Genomic DNA, 20,295 nt, shown 5'->3' on the forward strand with positions numbered 1-20,295 from the left:
GTATGTTATAATATCTACAGGGAGCAGTGTGTGTGGTAATATCTACAGGGAGCAGTGTGTGGTATTATCTACAGGGAGCAGTGTGTGTGGTAATATCTACAGGGAGCAGTATGTTATAATATCTACAGGGAGCAGTGTGTGTGGTAATATCTACAGGGAGCAGTGTGTGTGGTAATATCTACAGGGAGCAGTATGTGGCAATATCTACAGGGGGCTGTGTGACACTAACTACAGAGGGCACTGTGGCACTATCTACAGGGGGGCCATGTGGCATTATCTACACCGAGCAGTGTGGAGCACCATCTACAAGAGGCACTGAGTGTGGCACTATCTACGCTGGTTTTTACACTACCAGTAGTGGTCAGCACATACGGCCTAGCCCTAGTGTTAAAGTGAGACATTTTCTGCCTGTAAACAACCAGAAAACCAGAGAGGGATACCGGCCACCATAGAAGTTGTCAGCCAAACTAGTGCAGACTTTTTTGTTCCTTTATTTGCATGCAGAAATTCGGGAAAGCCACGTCCCATCAGATAAGCCATGCCCCCATAAGACACACCCCTTAAAGACGCTATACCCTAAGTATCCCTGGGAAAAAAATTCAAATGTTGGCAATTATGGAATTTCCCCTGCTGCATGGGAAATATGTGGCTCTCCGTGGCTTTCCCCAGTGATAACAGATGATCTCCAGAGGTTAGAGAAGATGGACCCCACACCAGCCTTTTTTAAAATGGGTTTGTCTTCATGAAACAACCTTTTTAATAGATTGAGGTCCTTCGTTCACAGCAGGAGCGGGGTTAGTTGTGTGGCTTAACGTTAAAAAAAATGTGCCGCGGCGCATGAAGCCTAAGTTGTCCCTCTTTTCAATCGTTAAAAGTTGTGAGGTATGTTATCACTGTGATGTGTGAACCCAACTATAGTCTATATATTACAGAACTGTATTACTTAATCCATGAAACAATGTATGAATGCCACCTGGTGGGAGAAAAGAACATTACATTACACATTCTTATAGATGATTTTAGATAAACCATTTTAATTTCATTACATTGATACAATGCCTTAACTGATATTGATATTTATGTTTGTGCTCAGTTTTCTATTCTATTAATATCTTTGAACATAACTGGGGTACTTGTATTTGTGAGTTGTATTATTCACTATATGAGGACATTCTGGTAAGGTTTTCAGAACTCTCATAACAGATATACAACAGTTTCCATTTATCAATGTCATAAGGAATCTACAGACCCCTATACAATTTGTGCCTGGTCACATTTGTGATCTTAATCCACTGTGTATGTCATGACTCTGACAGCAGATCACTGTCAGTGATCAATTATATAAAGAAAGTTTCTAAGCAAACCTTATTTGTGTCCAAAGTTCTTTTCTGCACTTTCATTACAGTATTGCTCCCTTCTCCCATCTCCTCTACGGGTACTTTGTTCTTCCTCCATCTCCTTGACCGTTTGTCAATATCAGCATGTTTTTTTTCTGCCTCACTACTGTCCGAGTATTCCATACTAATAGATTGTGGGTTAAAGTTGATATCCATCTTTCCATAAGTGTGTTCTTTATGCGTCTGCTCACATGCACTTTTTCTGTTTGGCCAAAGAGATTTAGCAGGCAGCCTACTCTCTTTTAAGGAGTTAATAGAAGAGGTTTCGGAGTCGGAATACACAGTTTCAGTGTTTGTACACAGTCCAGATGATGGGGAAGTTACAGGCTGATAATAATCATTGCCACATGCCCATTCTGTGTTATACTGGGAGTCCGTATAGCAGGAATCATCTGACATCTGTCTTGTTCTTCGACGATAGGCATTGAGTGCTAAGCTCCAGTCAACGTCTTCATCACTGTCAGAGCCCATCTCATCATACGCTGAGACAACCGTAGATTCGTTCTCTAAGGATTTGAACACTTGACTCTTTGGCTGGGCGAGCATTCTTGGTGGAGGCAAAGTTATACTTTGTAATGCTACCCAGTTTCCATCAGAACTCTGCAGAACAGGAGATGGACCTTTATAGCCAAATGAAAAGAAAAAAAAATTGTTACATTAAAATCACACACTTTTCTTAAGAGAACATGTAATGTTGTGTTAACACCATGATCAGTGTGCATGTTCAGAGTTAGCGCCAGGAGATACTCCCGCCACATATGCTGAACGGGTTCATATACCCTTATAGAAGCTCCTTTTGGCATCCGCCATTAGGTATACCTCAGTGTATATTTTTTAATGTATAGAAAAGTATTTCCTGCTAAACTTTCCTGTACATTTGGCGACCTCAAAAAAAGCATACAGTGTGGCATATGTTTTTTACCATTGGGACTTAAAGAGGCTCTGTCACCAGATTTTGCAACCCCTATCTGCTATTGCAGCAGATCGGCGCTGCAATGTAGATTACAGTAACGTTTTTATTTTAAAAAAACGAGCATTTTTGGCCAAGTTATGACCATTTTTGTATTTATGCAAATGAGGCTTGCAAAAGTCCAAGTGGGCGTGTTTAAAAGTAAAAGTCCAAGTGGGCGTGTATTATGTGCGTACATCGGGGCGTTTTTACTACTTTTACTAGCTGGGCGTTCTGACGAGAAGTATCATCCACTTCTCTTCAGAACGCCCAGCTTCTGGCAGATCACGCTGTGACGTCACTTCCCCAGGTCCTGCATCGTGTCAGACGAGCGAGGACACATCGGCACCAGAGGCTACAGTTGATTCTGCAGCAGCATCGGCGTTTGCAGGTGAGTCGATGTAGCTACTTACCTGCAAACGCTGATGCTGCTGCAGAATCAACTGTAGCCTCTGGTGCCGATGTGTATGACATGTCAGAAGTATGTTGAAAGTTTAGTTACCTTTTAAGAATGACGTATGTACCGAATGTAGTCCTTAGATGTGATGCGAACAGAGCCTCATTCATACAATTATGAAGCCAAAGAACTGATGAATGACACAAATTAGCCCAAAGCCAATGCACAAAATATTACTCTATGTCTTACATGGAACATTATTTAGCTGCTGACCAATTTAGCAAAAGAAGTCGCCACGACGTTGTCCTGTAAGATATATATGTTTATAATAATGCAATATTTTGCAGCATTTAAGAAAAACTCTGCCCGGAATAAATTTTTATCTCTCTTCTGCCATTGTCTTACTCCACAGTTCCAACACAGCATTCCAACTCCTGGACTGGGGAAGAGCACAATCTTGCAGAGTGCAGAAATGGAAATGCTAGCTATGCTGGCGATACCAGTATGTCTACTTATTAAGCCGACCCTACTGAATGTACACAAACCTGTGTAGATTCCACATGCTAGGCAGTTGATCATTTGGGCACTACTGAATTCCTTAAAGGGGGTTTTCAGCTAATAACATGTTTTTGCTCACTTGTAGAGATTTACATACATATAGATGGCCGCTCCGGCAATTTGGATGCACCAGTTGGCCCCATTCCGCACTGTTCCGCCATTATCGGCGCCAGTCATGTTATCACAGCACTTCGTTCTTCTTTCAGAGGGCATTGCAAGGGGCAGGTTTAATTAAATCACATGTAGCCCGAACCCCTCCATCTCCTCCTCTACGTCTTGCTGCTCACAATCAGGAAGAAGTATTTGGTATGGTCTGATGCACTGACCACTGGAACGGGTGGTCGAAAACACTGACTACCAATGAAGGGACAGAGCTGATGTAATCATGTGACTGGTGCGTATAACGGGGAACGAGGTGGAATGGCGCATCTGACCGCTGAAACGGCCATCTATATATGAATAACTGTCTTTTTACATTTAAATGAGCAAAAACATGTTATTAGCTGGAAAACTACTTTAATGACTAACTAGAAAGGTAAACTCCCGTTTCCACCTGTTATTTATGCATTTTTTGTGGAATTTTATTTTTTTTATAGCCTTTCAGTTGTCAGTTTTAGAAACCATCATGAATTTATAACATTTGTCTAATGACCTTCAACATGATTGAGAAAATATTTACAGATATCTTAAATTTTGTTGTTGGAAAAAGTTTTTTTCCACTATTATAATTATTGTTTAATATGGTTCAATCTTTGCCAAATCTTTAGCCAGACTGCATCATGTATGGCCATCTTAAAGGCGCTTTCTGGGACTTAGGTCATTGTAATGTGTTAACCAAAATGAATTCAAGATTTAAAAAAATTTAAGGGTAACTAAACGTTTGACAAACTTCTGACATGTCATAGTAACAGGTCATAAGTTTTGATTGATGGGGGTCCAAGCACTGAGACCCCCACCAATCGCTAAAATGAAGCGGCAGAAGCGGTCAAGTGTGAGCAGCTTCATTTCTGTTTGGCTTTTTCTAGAAAGCCGATGTATCGGTGTACGGACTCATAGACTTGCTATTGCGCCCGTACTCCGATACATTGATTTCTGGAAAAAGCCGAACAGACACGAAGCTGCTCACACACGAGCGCTTCTGCCGCTTAGTTTTACCGATTGGTGGGGGTCTCAGTGCTCGGCCCCCACCAATCAAAACTTCTCACATGTCACTGTGACATGTCAGAAGTTTGTCAAACGTTTAGTTACCCTTTAACCCCTTAACAACCGCCAATACGCCTTTTCACGGTGGCCGTTAAAGGTACTTATGCTAGAGTGCCGCCTTTTCACAGCTCTATGACATAATCCCGGCACGGGTGTCCTGTGCTGGCTAAAGCGGGTGTCGGGTGGTCTAAAGACAGCCAAGCACCTGCTCTAACGGGCGGGATCGATTTCAATATCGATCTCACCCGTTAACCCCTTAGATGCGGCACTCAAAGGCAATTCAAGTGGTTTTGGATGGAGGTATTATAAGAGCGATCAGAAGATCGAATAGTGAAATCCCCTAGTGGGACTAAAAATGAAGTTATCAAAAAGTTTAATAAAGTTAATAATAAAGAAATAAATAAAAATCCCAAATAAAAAAAATGAAAAACCCACTTTCACCTAAAATATTTTAATATGAAAAAAATAAAAATGAAAACATTATACATATTTGGTATCGCCGCATCCGTAACGACCCCACCTATAAACCAATTATGTTATTTAACCCGCATGGTGAACGCCATAAAAAAATAAAGCAAAACACAATGCCAGAATTGCTGTTTTCTGTTCATCCTGCCTTCCACAAAATTTGATAAAAACGGATCAAAAAGTCTCATGTACTCAAACATGGTACCAATAAATACTAGAAGTCGTCCCGTCCGTGTTTTTACTGTGTAAAAGTAGTAAAACATACAAAATCTATATAAATTTGGTATTGCCACAATTGTAATGAATAATGTTATTATGTTATTTATACCACACAGTAAACGGCGTAAATCTAAGATGCAAAAACGAGTGGCGAAATTAGTTATTTTTTTCCATTACCCCCCCAAAAAAGTTCATAAAAGTTAATCAATATATTATATGTACCCCAAAATGGTGCAATTAAAAAATACAACTTGTCCCGCAAATAACAAGACCTTATACATCTGTGTAGACGCAAAAATAAAAATGTTATAGCTCTTGGAATGCGACGATGGAAAAACTTAAAAAATAGCTTGGTCATTAAGGTCTAAAATAGGCTGGCCATTAAGGGGTTAAGGCACTTACGAATTAGTTTTATAATTTATTTTATCCAAGCTCCCAGCGCTCAAAATCATAGATTATATTATAGTCACCATGATGTGTGGTCCAGGACAAAGGCACTTCCATCAGCATGTGCTTGTGCCACTGGATCAATCATGTTATGTCCGTCCATACCTCACCACTAACATTGTTAAAACCCCTTAAGGACATAGTAACACTAGTTTGCACGTTCAGGACGAAGTCTCATTTTTCAAATCTGACATGTGTCACTTTATGTGGTAACAACTTTGGAATTGCTTTTACCTATCCAAGCGATTCTGAGATTGTTTTCTCCTCGTGACACATTATACTTTAAGTTAGTGGTAATATTTTGTCGATACATTCAGTATTTTATTATGAAAAACACCAAAATTTAGCGAAAAACTGTAAAAATTTGTATTTTTCTAAATTTAAATGTATTCGCTTGTAAGACAGATAGTAATACCACACAAAATAAATGCTAATTAACATTTCCCATATGTCTACTTTAGATTGACATAGTTTTTTTACATCTTTTTATTTTTCTAGGACGTTACAAGGCTTAGAACTTTAGCAGAAATGTCTCACATTTTCAAGAAAATTTCAAAAGACTATTTTTACAGGGACAATTGTGAAGTGGTTTTGAGGGGCCCATACAATGCAAATCCCCATAAATCACCCTATTTTAAAAACTGAACCCCTCAAAGTATTCAAAACAGCATTTAGAAAGTTTATTAACCCTTTAGGCGTTTCACAAGAATTACAGCAAAGTAGGGAAGAAATGTACAAATTTCATTTTTTTTGCAGAAATTAATTTTTAATCCTTTTTTTTTCTGTAACACAGATGGTTTTACCAGAAAAACGCAACTCAATATTTATTGCCCGTATTCTGTAGTTTTTAGAAATATCCCACATGTGGCCCTAGTGTGCTAATTCACTGAAACAGAGACCTCCGAAGCAAAGGAGCACCTAGAGGATTTTGGGGCCTCCTTTTTATTAGAATATATTTAAGCACCATGTCAGGTTTGAAGAGGTCTTGTGGTGCCAAAACAGTGGAAACACCCCCAAAAAGACACCATTTGGCAAACTACACGCCTCAAGGAATTTATCAAGGTGTATAGTGGACACGTTTTTTTTTGCTTAATTTAATGGAATGAAGCCGTGAAAATGAAAATCTACATTTTTTCCAATAAAACAAAGACATTTTCTATTTTTACAAGACATAAAGGAGAAAAAGCACCCCAAGATTTGAAAAGCAATTTCTCCCGATTACGGCAATATCCCATATGTGGTGATAAACTGCTGTTTGGACACATGGCAGGGCTCAGAAGGGAAGGAGCACCATTTGGCTTTTTGAACTCAAGTTTTGTGGCAATAATTTTTGGGTGCCATGTCGCATTAGCAAAGCCCCTGAGGGACCAAATCAATGGAAACCCCCCAAAAGTGACCCCATTTATGAAACTACACCCCTCAAGGAATTTATTGAGGGGTATAGTGAGCATTTTGACCCCACAGTTTTTTTGCTGACTTTAGTGGAATTAGGCCGTGAAAATGAAAATCAAAATTTTTTCTACATTTTTAATTTTTACAAGGCATAAAGGAGAAAAAGCACACCAAGATTTAAAAAGCAATTTCTCCTGATTACGGCAATACCCCATAAGTGGTAATAAACTGCTGCTTGGACACGGCAGGGGTCAAAAGGGAAGGATCACCATTTGGAGCTCAAATTTAGCTGGAATGGTTTTCGGGTGCCATGTCACATTTTCAAAGTGCCTGCGGGACCAAAACAGTAGGAACCCCCCAAAAGTGACCCTATTTGGGAAACTACACCCCTTAAGGAATCTATCGAGGGGTATAGTAAGCATTTAGACCCCACTGGTCTTTTGCAAAATGTATTGGAATTAGGCCGTAAAAATGAATATCAGCATTTTTTCAACTAAAAAGTAGAATTTTTTAATTTTCACAAGGGATAAAGAGGAAAAATTACCCCAACATTTGTAAAGAAATTTCTCCAGAGTACGGCAATACCCCACACTTGGTCATTAACTGCTGTTTGGACACACGGCAGGGCTCAGAATGGTAGGAGTGCTATTTGGTATGCAGATTTTGCTGGATTGGTTTTTGGGTGCCATGTCGCATTTGCAAAACCCTGAGGTACCAGAGTACAGTGGAACCCCCCAAGAAGTGACCCCGTTTTGGAAACTACACCCCTCAAGGTATTTAACATTTGGCTGGACATATGGCAGAGCTCAGAATTGAAGAGCAACATGAGCATTTTAGGTCCATTTTGGTGATTTTCACAGCATTGGCCCACAATTGCTGGGCTCTGAGGTCAAATAGCAAAACAAACCCCCAAGTAGTGACCCCTATTTTGGAAACGACACCCCTTAAGCCATTTTAAGGGGTGTAAGGAGCATTTTGACCCCACAGGTGTTTTTTCAATAGTAATTAATGCGCAGCGGATGGTGCAATTTTACGATGATATGCCATTTTAGGGCGCAATATGTTGTGCCCTGATTGTGCCACCGAAGACACACATCTCGTAAACTGCTAAGCTGGTTTCCCTGGGTATGGAGATGCCATATATGTGGACGTAAACTGCTATTTGGGCACACTGTGGGGCTCAGAAGGGAGTACATCAGGGCATAATAAGAGGGCATAATAATGCGGTAAATAAAAAAAAATTCAGAGATGTGTGGCCAGTGTCGCACTGATAAATGGTGACTGATCTTATCGGCTTTTGGACACTCTGCACATTCTGTGTCGCTATATTCTGAGAGCCAGAACTTTTTTATTTTTCAGTCAAAAAAGCTGTGTAAGGGCTTGTTTTTTGCGGGGTGGGTGGTAGTTTTTATTGGTACTATTTTGGGGTACATGCGACTTTATGATCTTTTTATTCCATGTTTTGTGAGGGGTGGTGATAAAAAAAAAATTGCGATTCTGGCATTTGTTTTTTTTTTACGGTGTTCACCTTTTATTTTTACACTTTTATTCAACTTTTTTATTAACTATTTTCAACTTGTTTTTTTTGTCCCACTAGGGGACTTGAGGTCCTGCACCTCTGATCTTTACTCTAATGCATTGCACTACCCACGTAGTGCAATGCTTTAGAGCTGTCGGTCATTCACTGACAGCAAGCCTATTAGGTCCCATCTATCGTATGTGGCAGACCAGGAGGCCATTATTAGGCCTCTGTTTGCCATAGCAGCGATCGGCATCGTCACGATAACATCACGTCGATGCCGATTGCTACAAACCACTAAGATGCCGCGATCGCGGCATCTAAGGGGTTAATGGCAGGGATCGGAGCCAGCTCTGTTCCCTGCCGTTACAGCACGGTGTCAGAGGTAACATACAGCTGACACCAAAGGCTGATGTCGCAGGGTCAGCTTCTGAGCCTGCGCCATCTTGAAACTGCGGCCGGATGCCTTTTTAGGCCCCACCTCTGGGCGCGACCTAACAGGCTTCCGTTCTAGCAGACAGGAGGCCATTGTTAGGCTTCCGGTCTGCCGGAGCAGTCATCGGAACCACGGAATTTCATTGCAGGATTCCGATCTGCTTGTAAACACCATAGATGAAGCACTCGGTTTTGAGGGCTGCATCTAAGGGGTTAATCGACCAGATCGGAGGCTAGCTCCGGTCCTGGCCTTGAAGCAGTGATAGTGTTAAGCGATAGCGATTTGTGGGCAGAAATTGGAAAAAACTGATTCCTACATTGTTTTTATGGTTTTCGTTTTAAAAACCAACAACTTAACTCTATTCTGCGGCTCAATACAATTACGGTGATACCAAATTTATATAGGTTTTTTATATTTTATCACTTAAAAAAAACAAAAAAAACTTTTTGTTAAAAAAAAAAAAATTTTTTTTTTTCACCACATTCTGAGAGCCATAACTTTTTTTTTTTTCCGTGGATTGGGCAGTGTGAGGGCTTATTTTTTTTGCGGGACGAGCTGTACTTTTTATTGGTACCATTCTTTGGTACGTAAAGGTGACTAAAAAACAGCGATTTTGATGTTTTCAAATTAATTTTTTTACGGCGTTCACCGTGCCCCCGAGCTGCGATAACAACCATTGGCACCCCCCGATCGCGGTGTGGGGGTGCCAATGAGCTGTTGGAGGGGGCCGCCCCCCTCTCTATAACACCTCAGATGCTGCGGTCGTGATTGACCGCAGCATTTTAGGGGTTAAACGGCCAAGAACAGCACGATCGTTGTTCCCGGCCGTTACTCTGGGCTGTCAGCTGGAAAACACAGCTGACACCCACAATGCATGGAGGGCGCTCAGCCCGTGAGCGCCCTCCATACTTCCCTATGACACTTATCACGTACATGTACGTGATAATGTGTCAAGGGTTTAAAACACTTATCCAAACTCTAATCATTTCTTGTCTAGACTAATGTATCTAACTGCTAACTGGCATTCCAATAAACAGACTGGCTCCGATTCACTCCATCATGAATGCAGCAGCCATGTTGATCTTTCGGTCTAGCGGTTATACTAGCGCCTCTGCTCTCTGTCGCTAATTACATCAGTTACCTGTTTCTTGCAGAATTAAATTTAAAACTCTCCTCCTAGTCTACAAAGCTCTCCCCAATGCTGCACCATCATACATGTCTGCTCTCATCTCTGTTCACCAACCCACTCATGCTCTTCTTGCCAATAACTTATTAGTCTTATCCTAACTTATTACATCCTCTCACTACCATCTGCAGGACTTCTCCTGTGCTGCACCAATTTTCTGGAGCTCACTACTCTGGACTATCAGACTTACTTACTCCAAGTTTTTAGCATGCTTTGAAAACGAATCTCCTCAAGGAGGCCTATGTCAGATAACGATAGTCCATGGCCAATACACAACCTGACCTAGACACAAATATCTTTACTCCACTCTACTATGTCCTCAACTACATACCATTGTTGCATCACCCTGCCCTATTATATCCTTAGATCCCATTTATATCTGTTCTGAGCTAGCTGAATTAAGTGGCTTGTGATATAAGTGGAGTTATAAAACCGGATTGTGTTGCTGTGTTCCTGTGTGTGAATCTGTGCGAGATAACTGAATTGAGTGCTTGGAAATAGAAACTTGCAAAAACGGACACAATTTAAAAACTTTTTTTCTTTGCAGTTTCCTTCCCGCTGAGCAGCTGACTAGGGGGAGGGGTTAATTGCTTTCAGGTGATATAAATTAGCCTGCATAACTCAGTCTGAATTAAGTGGCTTGTGATAAGTGGAGTTATAAAACCAGAGTTAAAAAGAGGAGTTAAAGCCCCTGTAAGTACTCTTCTTTTACTTTTTCAATTGTTCAGTTTTTTTATAACTGGGATAATGGACAGCAAGATTGGGGGTTTTCTTCAGTGCACAGTTTGCCATATGTATGCACGACAAGAGCCGGAGTTCCAGGGTGAATACCTCTGTGGCAGATGTGAGCATATTGGTCACCTGGAAGCTCGGATTAGAGATCTGGAGGAGCAGAATGCAACACTGAGGACGATAGACAATCTTGAGCAGAGCATGCTGCTGACGGAAGAAGCAGTTAGTGGGGTAGATCTGGAGCGTGAAAACATGGGTCAGCAGGATCAGGCAAGTAGCTGGGTTAATGTAGTTAGGGGCAGTAGAAAGGGGTCCAAGAAAAGGAAGGCCAATCCTGTTTCTGATATTCCAAGCAAAATTGCCAAGTTGGGTGATAATGCGAGGGTGTCGGTCTCAGAAATGGCAGGCCTAGTGGATACTGATCTCCCTAACAGCCGGGAGAACAGCCCAGCTAGTAGTCGGCGGGATGGTAATGCAGGTAAAGCAAGACAATTGATAGTTGTAGGGGATTTTATAATCAGGAAGACAGATAGAATAATTTGTCGCCAGGACCGCCTCAACCGAATGGTTTGCGGTCTCCCTGGTGACAGGGTTTGGCATGTGGTGGAACGGGTGGACAAACTGCTGGGAGGGGCTGGTGATGATCCAGCTGTTGTAGTCAATGTGGTTACCAACGACAGAATAAATGGTAGGTGGAGGAGCCTTAAGAATCATTTTAAAGAACTAGGCTACAAGCTGAAGGGAAGGACCTCCAAAGTAGTATTCTCAGGAATACTGCCTGTGCCATGCGCATCACAGGAAAGACAGCAGTAGCTCAGGGAGTTAAATGCTTGGCTAAAGTCTTGGTGTAGATAAGAAGGCTTTGGGTACCTAGAGCACTGGGCTGACTTTTCATTGGGGTACAAACTGTATTCTGCAGATGATTTGCACCTAAGTGGAAGGGGGTCCGATGTGCTGGTGGAGAGAATTCTAGATGGGGTGGCAGAGTATTTAAACTAGGGCTGAGGAGGGAGGTCAATGTAGAAAATAAAGGGGTAGTTAGGTTAGAGAGGGGTCAGACTATATTGGTGGGGAGATAAACAGACTGTGGGGAGAGGACTAGGCAACAAGATAAGGAGATCCTTTCGTTACAAAACAGCAATGAAAATAAAAATGCCCAAATAATGTCAAATAATCACATTTCTGATAATGAAAGTGAAATATTTAAAGGCAAGTTAAAGTGTATGTTAACAAATGGCAGAAGTCTAGCAAGCAAAATGGGGGAGCTGGAGACCTTGGTACTGGAAGAAAATATAGATATAGTTGGTGTTGCTGAAACATGGCTGGACTCTTCACATGACTGGGCTGTAAATCTACAGGGTTTTACACTGTTTCGGAAAGACAGGACAAATAGGAAAGGCGGTGGTGTATGTCTGTATGTGAGAAATGATATGAAGGTGAGTGTGAAAGAGACATTAGAGGGTGAAGATTGTGAGGAGGTTGAAACCTTGTGGGTGGAATTACAAAGGGATGTAAACACTGAAAAGATTACTTTTGGTGTAATCTATAGACCCCCCAATATAACTGAGGAAATGGAAGATCAGCTATATAAACATATGGAGCGGGCTGCACAGGCGGGTACTGTAGTGATAATGGGAGATTTTAATTTCCAGAATATTAATTTGTGCCATGGTTCGGCTTCAACTGCAAAGGGGAGACATTTCCTCAACCTGTTGCAGGAAAATTTTATGGGCCAGTTTGTGGAAGACCCGACTAGAGGTGAAGCTCTGTTGGATCTGGTCATTTCTAATAATGCAAAGCTTGTTGGGAACGTCAATGTTCGTGAAAACCTTGGTAACAGTGATTATAATATAGTTATATTTTACCTATACTGTAAAAAACAAACACAGGCTGGGAGTGCAAAAACACTTAATTTTAAGAAGGCCAATTTCCCCAGGATGAGGGCTGCAATTCAGGATATAGACTGGGAAGAGCTTAGTTCAGTTATTTCTGTCCTCCTCTTCATAATATTCAGAGAATCGCTAGTGACTGGTATAGTGCCAAGGGACAGGCGCAGGGCAAATGTGGTGCCTATTTTCAAAAAGGGCTCTAGGTCTTCCCCCGGGTAATTATAGACCAGTAGGCTTAACATCCATTGTGAGGAAAATATTTGAGGGGCTATTGAGGGACTATATATAGAATTATGTGACAAAAAATAGTATTATAAGTGACAGCCAGCACGGTTTTACTAAGAACAGAAGTTGTGAAACCAACCTGATTTGTTTTTATGAAGAGGTGAGCAGAAGCCTAGACAGAGGGGCCGCTGTGGATATAGTGTTTTTGGACTTTGCAAAGGCATTTGACACTGTCCCCCATAGACGCCTAATGGGTAAATTAAGGACTATAGGTTTAGAAAGTATCATTTGTAATTGGATTGAGAATTGGCTCAAGGACCGTATTCCGAGAGTTGTGGTAAATGATTCCTATTCTGAATGGTCCCCGGTTATAAGTGGTGTACCCCAGGGTTCCGTGCTGGGACCACTATTATTCAACTTATTTATTAATGATATAGAGGATGGAATTGATAGCACTATTTCTATTTTTGCAGATGACACCAAGCTATGTAGTATTGTTCAGTCTATGGAAGATGTTCGTGAATTGCAAGCGGATTTAAACAAACTGAGTGTTTGGGCGTCCACTTGGCAAATTAAGTTTAATGTAGATAAATGTAAAGTTATGCATCTGGGTACCAACAACCTGCATCACTTGTTGAGAAGGATCTGGGTGTACTTGTAAATCATAAACTAAATAACAGCATGCAATGTCAATCAGCTGCTTCAAAGGCCAGCAAGATATTGTTGTGTATTAAAAGAGGCATGGACTCGCGGGACAGGGATGTAATATTACCACTTTACAAAGCATTAGTGAGGCCTCATCTAGAATATGCAGTCCAGTTCTGGGCTCCAGTTCATAGAAAGGATGCCCTGGAGTTGGAAAAAATACAAAGAAGAGCAACGAAGCTAATAAGGGGCATGGAGAATCTAAGTTATGAGGAAAGATTAAAAGAACTAAACCTATTTAGCCTTGAAAAAAGACGACTAAGGGGGGACATGATTAACTTATATAAATATATTAATGGCACATACAAAGAATATGGTGAAATCCTGTTCCATGTAAAACCCCCTCAAAAAACAAGGGGGCATTCCCTCCATCTGGAGAAAAAAAGGTTCAACCTGCAGAGACGACAAGCCTTCTTTACTGTGAGAACTGTGAATCTATGGAATAGCCTAACGCAGGAGCTGGTCACAGCAGGGACAGTAGATGGCTTTAAAAAAGATTAGATCATTTCCTAAAACAAAAAAATATCAGCTCCTATGTGTAGACATTTTTTACTTCCCTTTTTTCCATCTCTTGGTTGAACTTGATGGACATGTGTCTTTTTTCAACCGTACGAACTATGTAACTATATAATATCCTATCTACCGTACATACTATTATACCAGCGTTGGATCAGATACTGGCTGGGTGACTAACTGGGTTCATGCAGCTATATTTATATTCCGCTTGTCAACACAAGAGGCAAAATTAGTACCTTGTAATTAAAGTGTCTCTTCCCTTATTCTATTTAGAGTGTAAGCTCTTATGGGCAGGACCTTTTCACCATTAGTCTCATTGTTTGTTTATTTGATTATTTGTCATTTGAAACCATTAAAAAAATGTCAAGTTAAAGTTTCTTGCCACTGTGTAAAGATCGCTACATCTGGACATACGTCTATTGAGATGCACATCACTTACTCGAATCATAAAGACTGTCCACGCTCTTCCAACTTGGCAGTGTAGAAGGTCTTGCTTCTTTAAGTCTTCTCTTGGGGCTTCTTTGTGATGTGTGGCGTAATTCTGGAGTACTAGATTTCACCTCAGCATGATTACTCGCTGCATCTTCACTCATCAGAGAGAAAGCGGAGTGAGATCTCTGAAGAAAGAAAGGGAGTTTTCAATCCTATGTGAGCTAAACAGTCTGGACACCAGAGTAATACACAAATTCAATTCAGCAAAGTATCAGATTTGGATAGAGAGGTGTGCTGCCTATTTATTTACCTTGCTCATATTAATATAATTGTTTTACACCATAAAATTTGGACCAGTAATTTCACATTTTACCATATACCAATAATATCCACTAGGTGGTGCTATAGGTTAACTCAAAAGATAAATGAGATCTTTAAAGGAAGGAGTAGATTTATCTGTACAGGGTCAAGTTCTGGAGCTACTGAATGTAAAAATTGCTACGTTTGGTAGTGGTCATCATAAAGGTCTTCAAGTCTATTGATCTATATGCCAGAAACTTTCTGTGCCAGGTCTAATCCATTGAACATGTGCTCTACTGTTTATAATAATAATAATAATAATAATAATAATAATAATAATAATAATAATAATAATGAGCTACATCACTTTAAAGACTCTTTTGAAAGTTGTAGGTGTCTCAGCTATTTGATAATAATAGTAAAATGTACCTGTTTTTTGGACCCTCTAATACGAAAGAATTTTAACCTGGATTCCATGGCTTCATAACGGATCGGTGGATAGGTTATAAGGGTTCTCTACACTTTAATGGTACAAAAAAAGTCTATATTTTTACCAACCTCTAACAAAATTGTTTAAATTTCCTGAATGTCACTAATAGAAATCATATATATTTTCATATAATATTACCGCTGTCATTTATTTTTAAAGGGGTTATGTGGGGACCAAAAATTATTAGCGGTGCACTCTCTGCAGTATGTAGGTACACTCGCTAATATACATTCTGGTTCCCCATTGCGCTGATTGAGATTTTCATCGCTTTTTTTTAGCGCTACTGGGGGAACGGAGGTCTAGTTGCACAGCCTTCTTTGATGACGATACGACTTTTCGTAATGTGACCGGCCCCACTGTAATCTATGTACTCGCTGTACTACTGCTCCTGCTTGTACAAGGAGTATAGCGGGGCCGGTCACATGACGAAGAGTCATATCGTCATCAAATACTGCGCAACTAGACTTCAGATCCCCTGGCAGAGCTATAAAAATCTATGAAAATCTCACAATCAGTGCGACGGAGGACCAGAATGTATATTAGCGAGTGTACTCATACTGCAGTGGTTAGACCGCTAATACTGTTTGGTTCCCACATAACCATACCTCCCAACTTTTGAATTCGGAAAAGAGGGACATTTTTAAGTCACGCCCCCTAACCACGCCCAATATCCCATATAAACACATCAAATCACGGCCAGATCCTTCTGCAAATAACACGTGCACATTCTCACTGCGGATCTCTAGACTGTCTGGATATCACAGATATTATATTTCAGGTTATATCGTCTTTGTGTTACTTTTCCTATATTGGGTATAACATTTGCTCATCACGGCAGCAGCAGGACAGACCAAAAGGCTGAGAACAATGAAAGTCAAGAGGGAGACCCTGTGGTGAATGACTTTTCAATTGACAGGTAGCAGAGTTACATGATCGGGATTTTTTTTCCAGTTGTGTAACTCTGCTACCGGTCAATGGAAAAATCATCCACATGAGCCCCCTTGTAGATCGCTCCACACACAGCCCCCTGTACATAGCGCCAGACACAGCTCCCCTGTACATAGCTCCACACACAGCCCCCTGTAGATAGCTCCAGACACAGCCCCCCTGTAGATAGCTCCACACACAGCCCCCTGTAGATAGCTCCAGACACAGCTCCCCTGTAGATAGCGCCAGACACAGCCCCCTGTAGAAAGCGCCACACACAGCCCCCTGTAGATAGCTCCACACACAGACCCCTGTAGATAGCGCCAGACACAGCCCCCCTGTAGATAGTGCCACACACAGCCCCCCCAGTAGATTGCTCCACACACAGCCCCCCTTGTAGATAGCTCCACACACAGCCCCCCTGTAGATAGTGCCATACACAGCCCCCCTGTAGATAGCGCACACACAGCCCCCCTGTAGATAGCTCCACACACAGCCCACCTTTTGTACATAGTGCCACACAACCCCCCTCTCCCCTTGTACATAGTGCCACACAACCCCCCTCCCCCTTACACATAGTGCCATACAACCCCCTCCCCCTTACACATAGTGCCACACAACTCCCCTCCACCTTATACATAGTGCCACACAACCCCCTTATACTTTGTGCCACAATGGCGCCAGAGCAGAGAGCGGTAGAGGTAGCCTACTGCTGCTACTCTCCGCTCTGCTTTGACGTCACTCACCGTCAGAAGAAGGCAGGAGTCTTGCAGCGACATTCTCACTGGTGTCGATGCCGGCCCGGGAGTGGTCCAGTCCAGTCACCTGACCTGTCCCGTGTCGGCATCGATCCCAGTGAGAACACCGCCGCAAGACTCCTGCCTTCTTCTGATGTTGATCGCTGCTGCAGTCGTCAGCTGCAGCGCCCAGCGGGACATTTTGCAGACCGCTAGGGACGGCGGGACAGCGGTGAGAAACCGGGACTGTCCCGCTGGATCCGGGACAGTTGGGAGGTATGCACATAACCCCTTTAATAGGACATCCAAATTAAAAACATTATATAGAGAAGGGCTTAATAGACTTCTCAAGAACCTCACTGTGGCCCATAGCATAAAAAATTATTAAAAACCTCTGCTTTAACAGTTTAACTGCAGAAGTACAATGTAAAGTTCTCTATAGTTTATTGATAGATGCGTTGACACTCATATATCTACTTTTTATATAATTTCCTATTTCCTTTACTGAGTTTTGACTTTATATCACAATCATATTTCATCCAGTCGATTGCATGACATCACCAATAGCACAGCATAACATCTGATTTACTATCACCTATAAAATGTCAGGCACTGAGGAAGTGCTGTCATATTTCAGGCCTGCAAACTCTGAAGGCAGATACTAACAGCGTCCTGTCTGTTTATTTCTATTAACACTGGGCAACCTTTCACCTCACGCCAAATAAAAATCATATAAATATCATGATGAAGTTTGGTTCTCATAGCGCAAGAATCTATGGAATTCAATGTAGTAAAATATGTTCTTCTTATGATTGGAATGATATAAAGCAGATCATAAGTTCTTTCCTCGGCATTGATTTTGATGATGTTCCCCATGGTGCTCCCTTAAAAAACAATAGGACAGACTTATCAATACAATGTAATTATTTTGTACCATAATTGCGCTGAAAAAAAATGGGGATCAGCATGAACGCAATATTTATGAAGCTCCGCTGCTACTTGCCAGCAGGGTGTAGATTTAAAGTTGCACTTCAGATTTCCGTTCCATAAAGTGGCGATGCACTAATCAAAGCGACATGCTATATTGTAATAATAGTATCACCAATGTACCACTCAACACAACGTCAAGGTAGAGATGTATAGAAATTGGGGCAATGGAAGATGGGAGCATTAACCCAAACCAATCAATCTGCTGCTTTGATTTTCCAAAGTGTCCAAAAAATTAAAGCTGTAATTTGATTGGTTATTGTGGACAACTTTACCAACAGTACTTATTTAAAAATCACATATCTTGTCATATTATTACAGCTGTTTTCTGTCTGACAGCTCCTTTCAATGAAATAAAGAGGAGATACTTTGTATCCCTTGCTCTCAGTAGTAAATTTGGCATGTCTATTATGTCATTATTGCTTCTGTATAAAAGTACTTACATACATGAGGTTTTCATGGCATTTTTGCTGCAGTTTTTCACTTAATTTTTTCTATACCGTAATTTTTATAAAAAGAACGAAAAAAAGGCAAAAAAAAAATCAAGATGAAACGTTGCAAATATACTGTGTGAAGATATCCCTTATAACTGTAAATATGTTCACATTCTTCACAGAACAATTAGGCTCCTCCCACACTTATCCTTGAGTCTCCTGATGAATCCAAAGGCGAAACGCGTATTGTGGTGTGCTTTTTGCATTTCATTAATTTCCTTCCTGAGTTTATATACCGGTTTTGTGGTGTAGGCCTATAGCTTGCTACATTAATTAACTATCTCTTTTTCTCAGTACTCTGGGCAGTATTTTACATTAGTTCTAGTAATGGTCATACCCCAGTGTAGCAATAACAATCAAGTATGGTATTTATTGTGGTAACTTTTCTTTGGCCTTTCTTATATTTTTCATCTATACACATGTAGCACTTCTTGTGTGATTTATAATTTGCTGTGTCCAGATATATTATAACTGGTATTATCTGTGCACCTACATATGATATAATTGCTCATACCTAGTTCTATTGTGGATGTATTTTTTCTGTGTCATGGGATGTTTCTTCCATCTTGTCTATATTGTTTCTCTCACCTCTTTTAACTGCATTTCTTAGATGCCAACAGTAAAAAATTTGCACGTACTGTCCCGAATTTAAAGAGGCAGTCCCGGAAGATTACTGTTCCCGGATGTGTCCCGGCATCTGCCATATTCAATTGTATCTGTGTCCTCGGGACGCAGATACAAATAAATACTATGGCAGAGCAGAAAACTATCCGCTCCCTGCTCTGCCATTCACTCCTCCTGGAGCGGAATACCCGGCCAGAGCGTTGCTGACCCTCTGGCCAGGGATTCCGCTCCTGGAGGTACCGCAGGCATCACTATCCATTTCTGGACAGTGACGTCAGGGAGTCTTCCAGGATTGGAATCCCTGGCCAGAGAGTTGCTGATGCTCTGCCCTGGTATTATGCACCTAGAGGTAGCCCCTTACCACCCTGTCTATATATGGACAGTTACATTAGGAGGTCATCCTGGAGCGGAATCCCCGGCCAAAGCATCGCCGATGCTCTGGTCGGAGATTCCGCTCCTAGAGGGGGCTCCTGACATCCCTGTGCATATATGGACAAGGGACGTCAAGGGCCCCTCCTGGAGCTGAATCCCCAGCCAGAGAATTGGAAACGCTGGGGATTCCACTCTTAGATGGAGCCCCAATGGCGCTATCTACAGAGAGGCAAGGAGGTGAAGCGCTATCTACATGGGGGTGTGTGTAGCACTATCTACAAGGGGTTTTTGTGTGGCACTATCTACAAGGGGGTGTGTGTGGCAATATTTACACGGAGTGTGTGTGGCACTATCTGCAGGGGGGTGTGGGCGGCACTATCTACAGGATCTGTGTGGCACTATCTACAGAGGGCACTGTGGCATTATCTACAAAGGGCACTGTTGCATTATTTACAGGGGGCTGTGGTACTATCTACAGAGGGCAATGTGGCACTATCTACAGAGGGCACTGTGGCACTATCTACAGAGGGCCCTGTGGCACTATCTACAGAGGGCAATGTGGCACTAACTACAGGGGGGACGCAAACTGACACAGAGGTTTCTGTTTCCATCACCATTGATTTCAATGGTGACGAATCCGGTGCCCATGGTTTCCGTCTGTCTCTGTTGTGCACCGGACCTGTCGTTTTGCCGG

At 41.6% G+C, this 20,295-nt stretch overlaps 1 protein-coding gene across 2 annotated transcripts in view; it reads right to left on the minus strand.

Moving 5' to 3' along the window:
• The window catches only part of MYRIP (myosin VIIA and Rab interacting protein), a 474,673-nt gene that overhangs the window by 70,296 nt on the left and 384,082 nt on the right, over nt 1-20,295 (minus strand). For both annotated transcript variants that reach the window (XM_075827100.1, XM_075827101.1), the window contains exons 9-10: nt 14,678-14,855; nt 1,365-2,017 (exon numbers count right to left, since the gene is read on the minus strand). In XM_075827100.1, coding sequence (XP_075683215.1) covers nt 1,365-2,017; nt 14,678-14,855 — 831 coding nt within the window. The remainder of the gene's footprint in view (nt 1-1,364; nt 2,018-14,677; nt 14,856-20,295) is intronic.

The sequence above is a fragment of the Rhinoderma darwinii genome, chromosome 5, assembly GCF_050947455.1.
Source record: "Rhinoderma darwinii isolate aRhiDar2 chromosome 5, aRhiDar2.hap1, whole genome shotgun sequence".
In the NCBI taxonomy this organism is placed as follows: domain Eukaryota; kingdom Metazoa; phylum Chordata; class Amphibia; order Anura; family Rhinodermatidae; genus Rhinoderma; species Rhinoderma darwinii.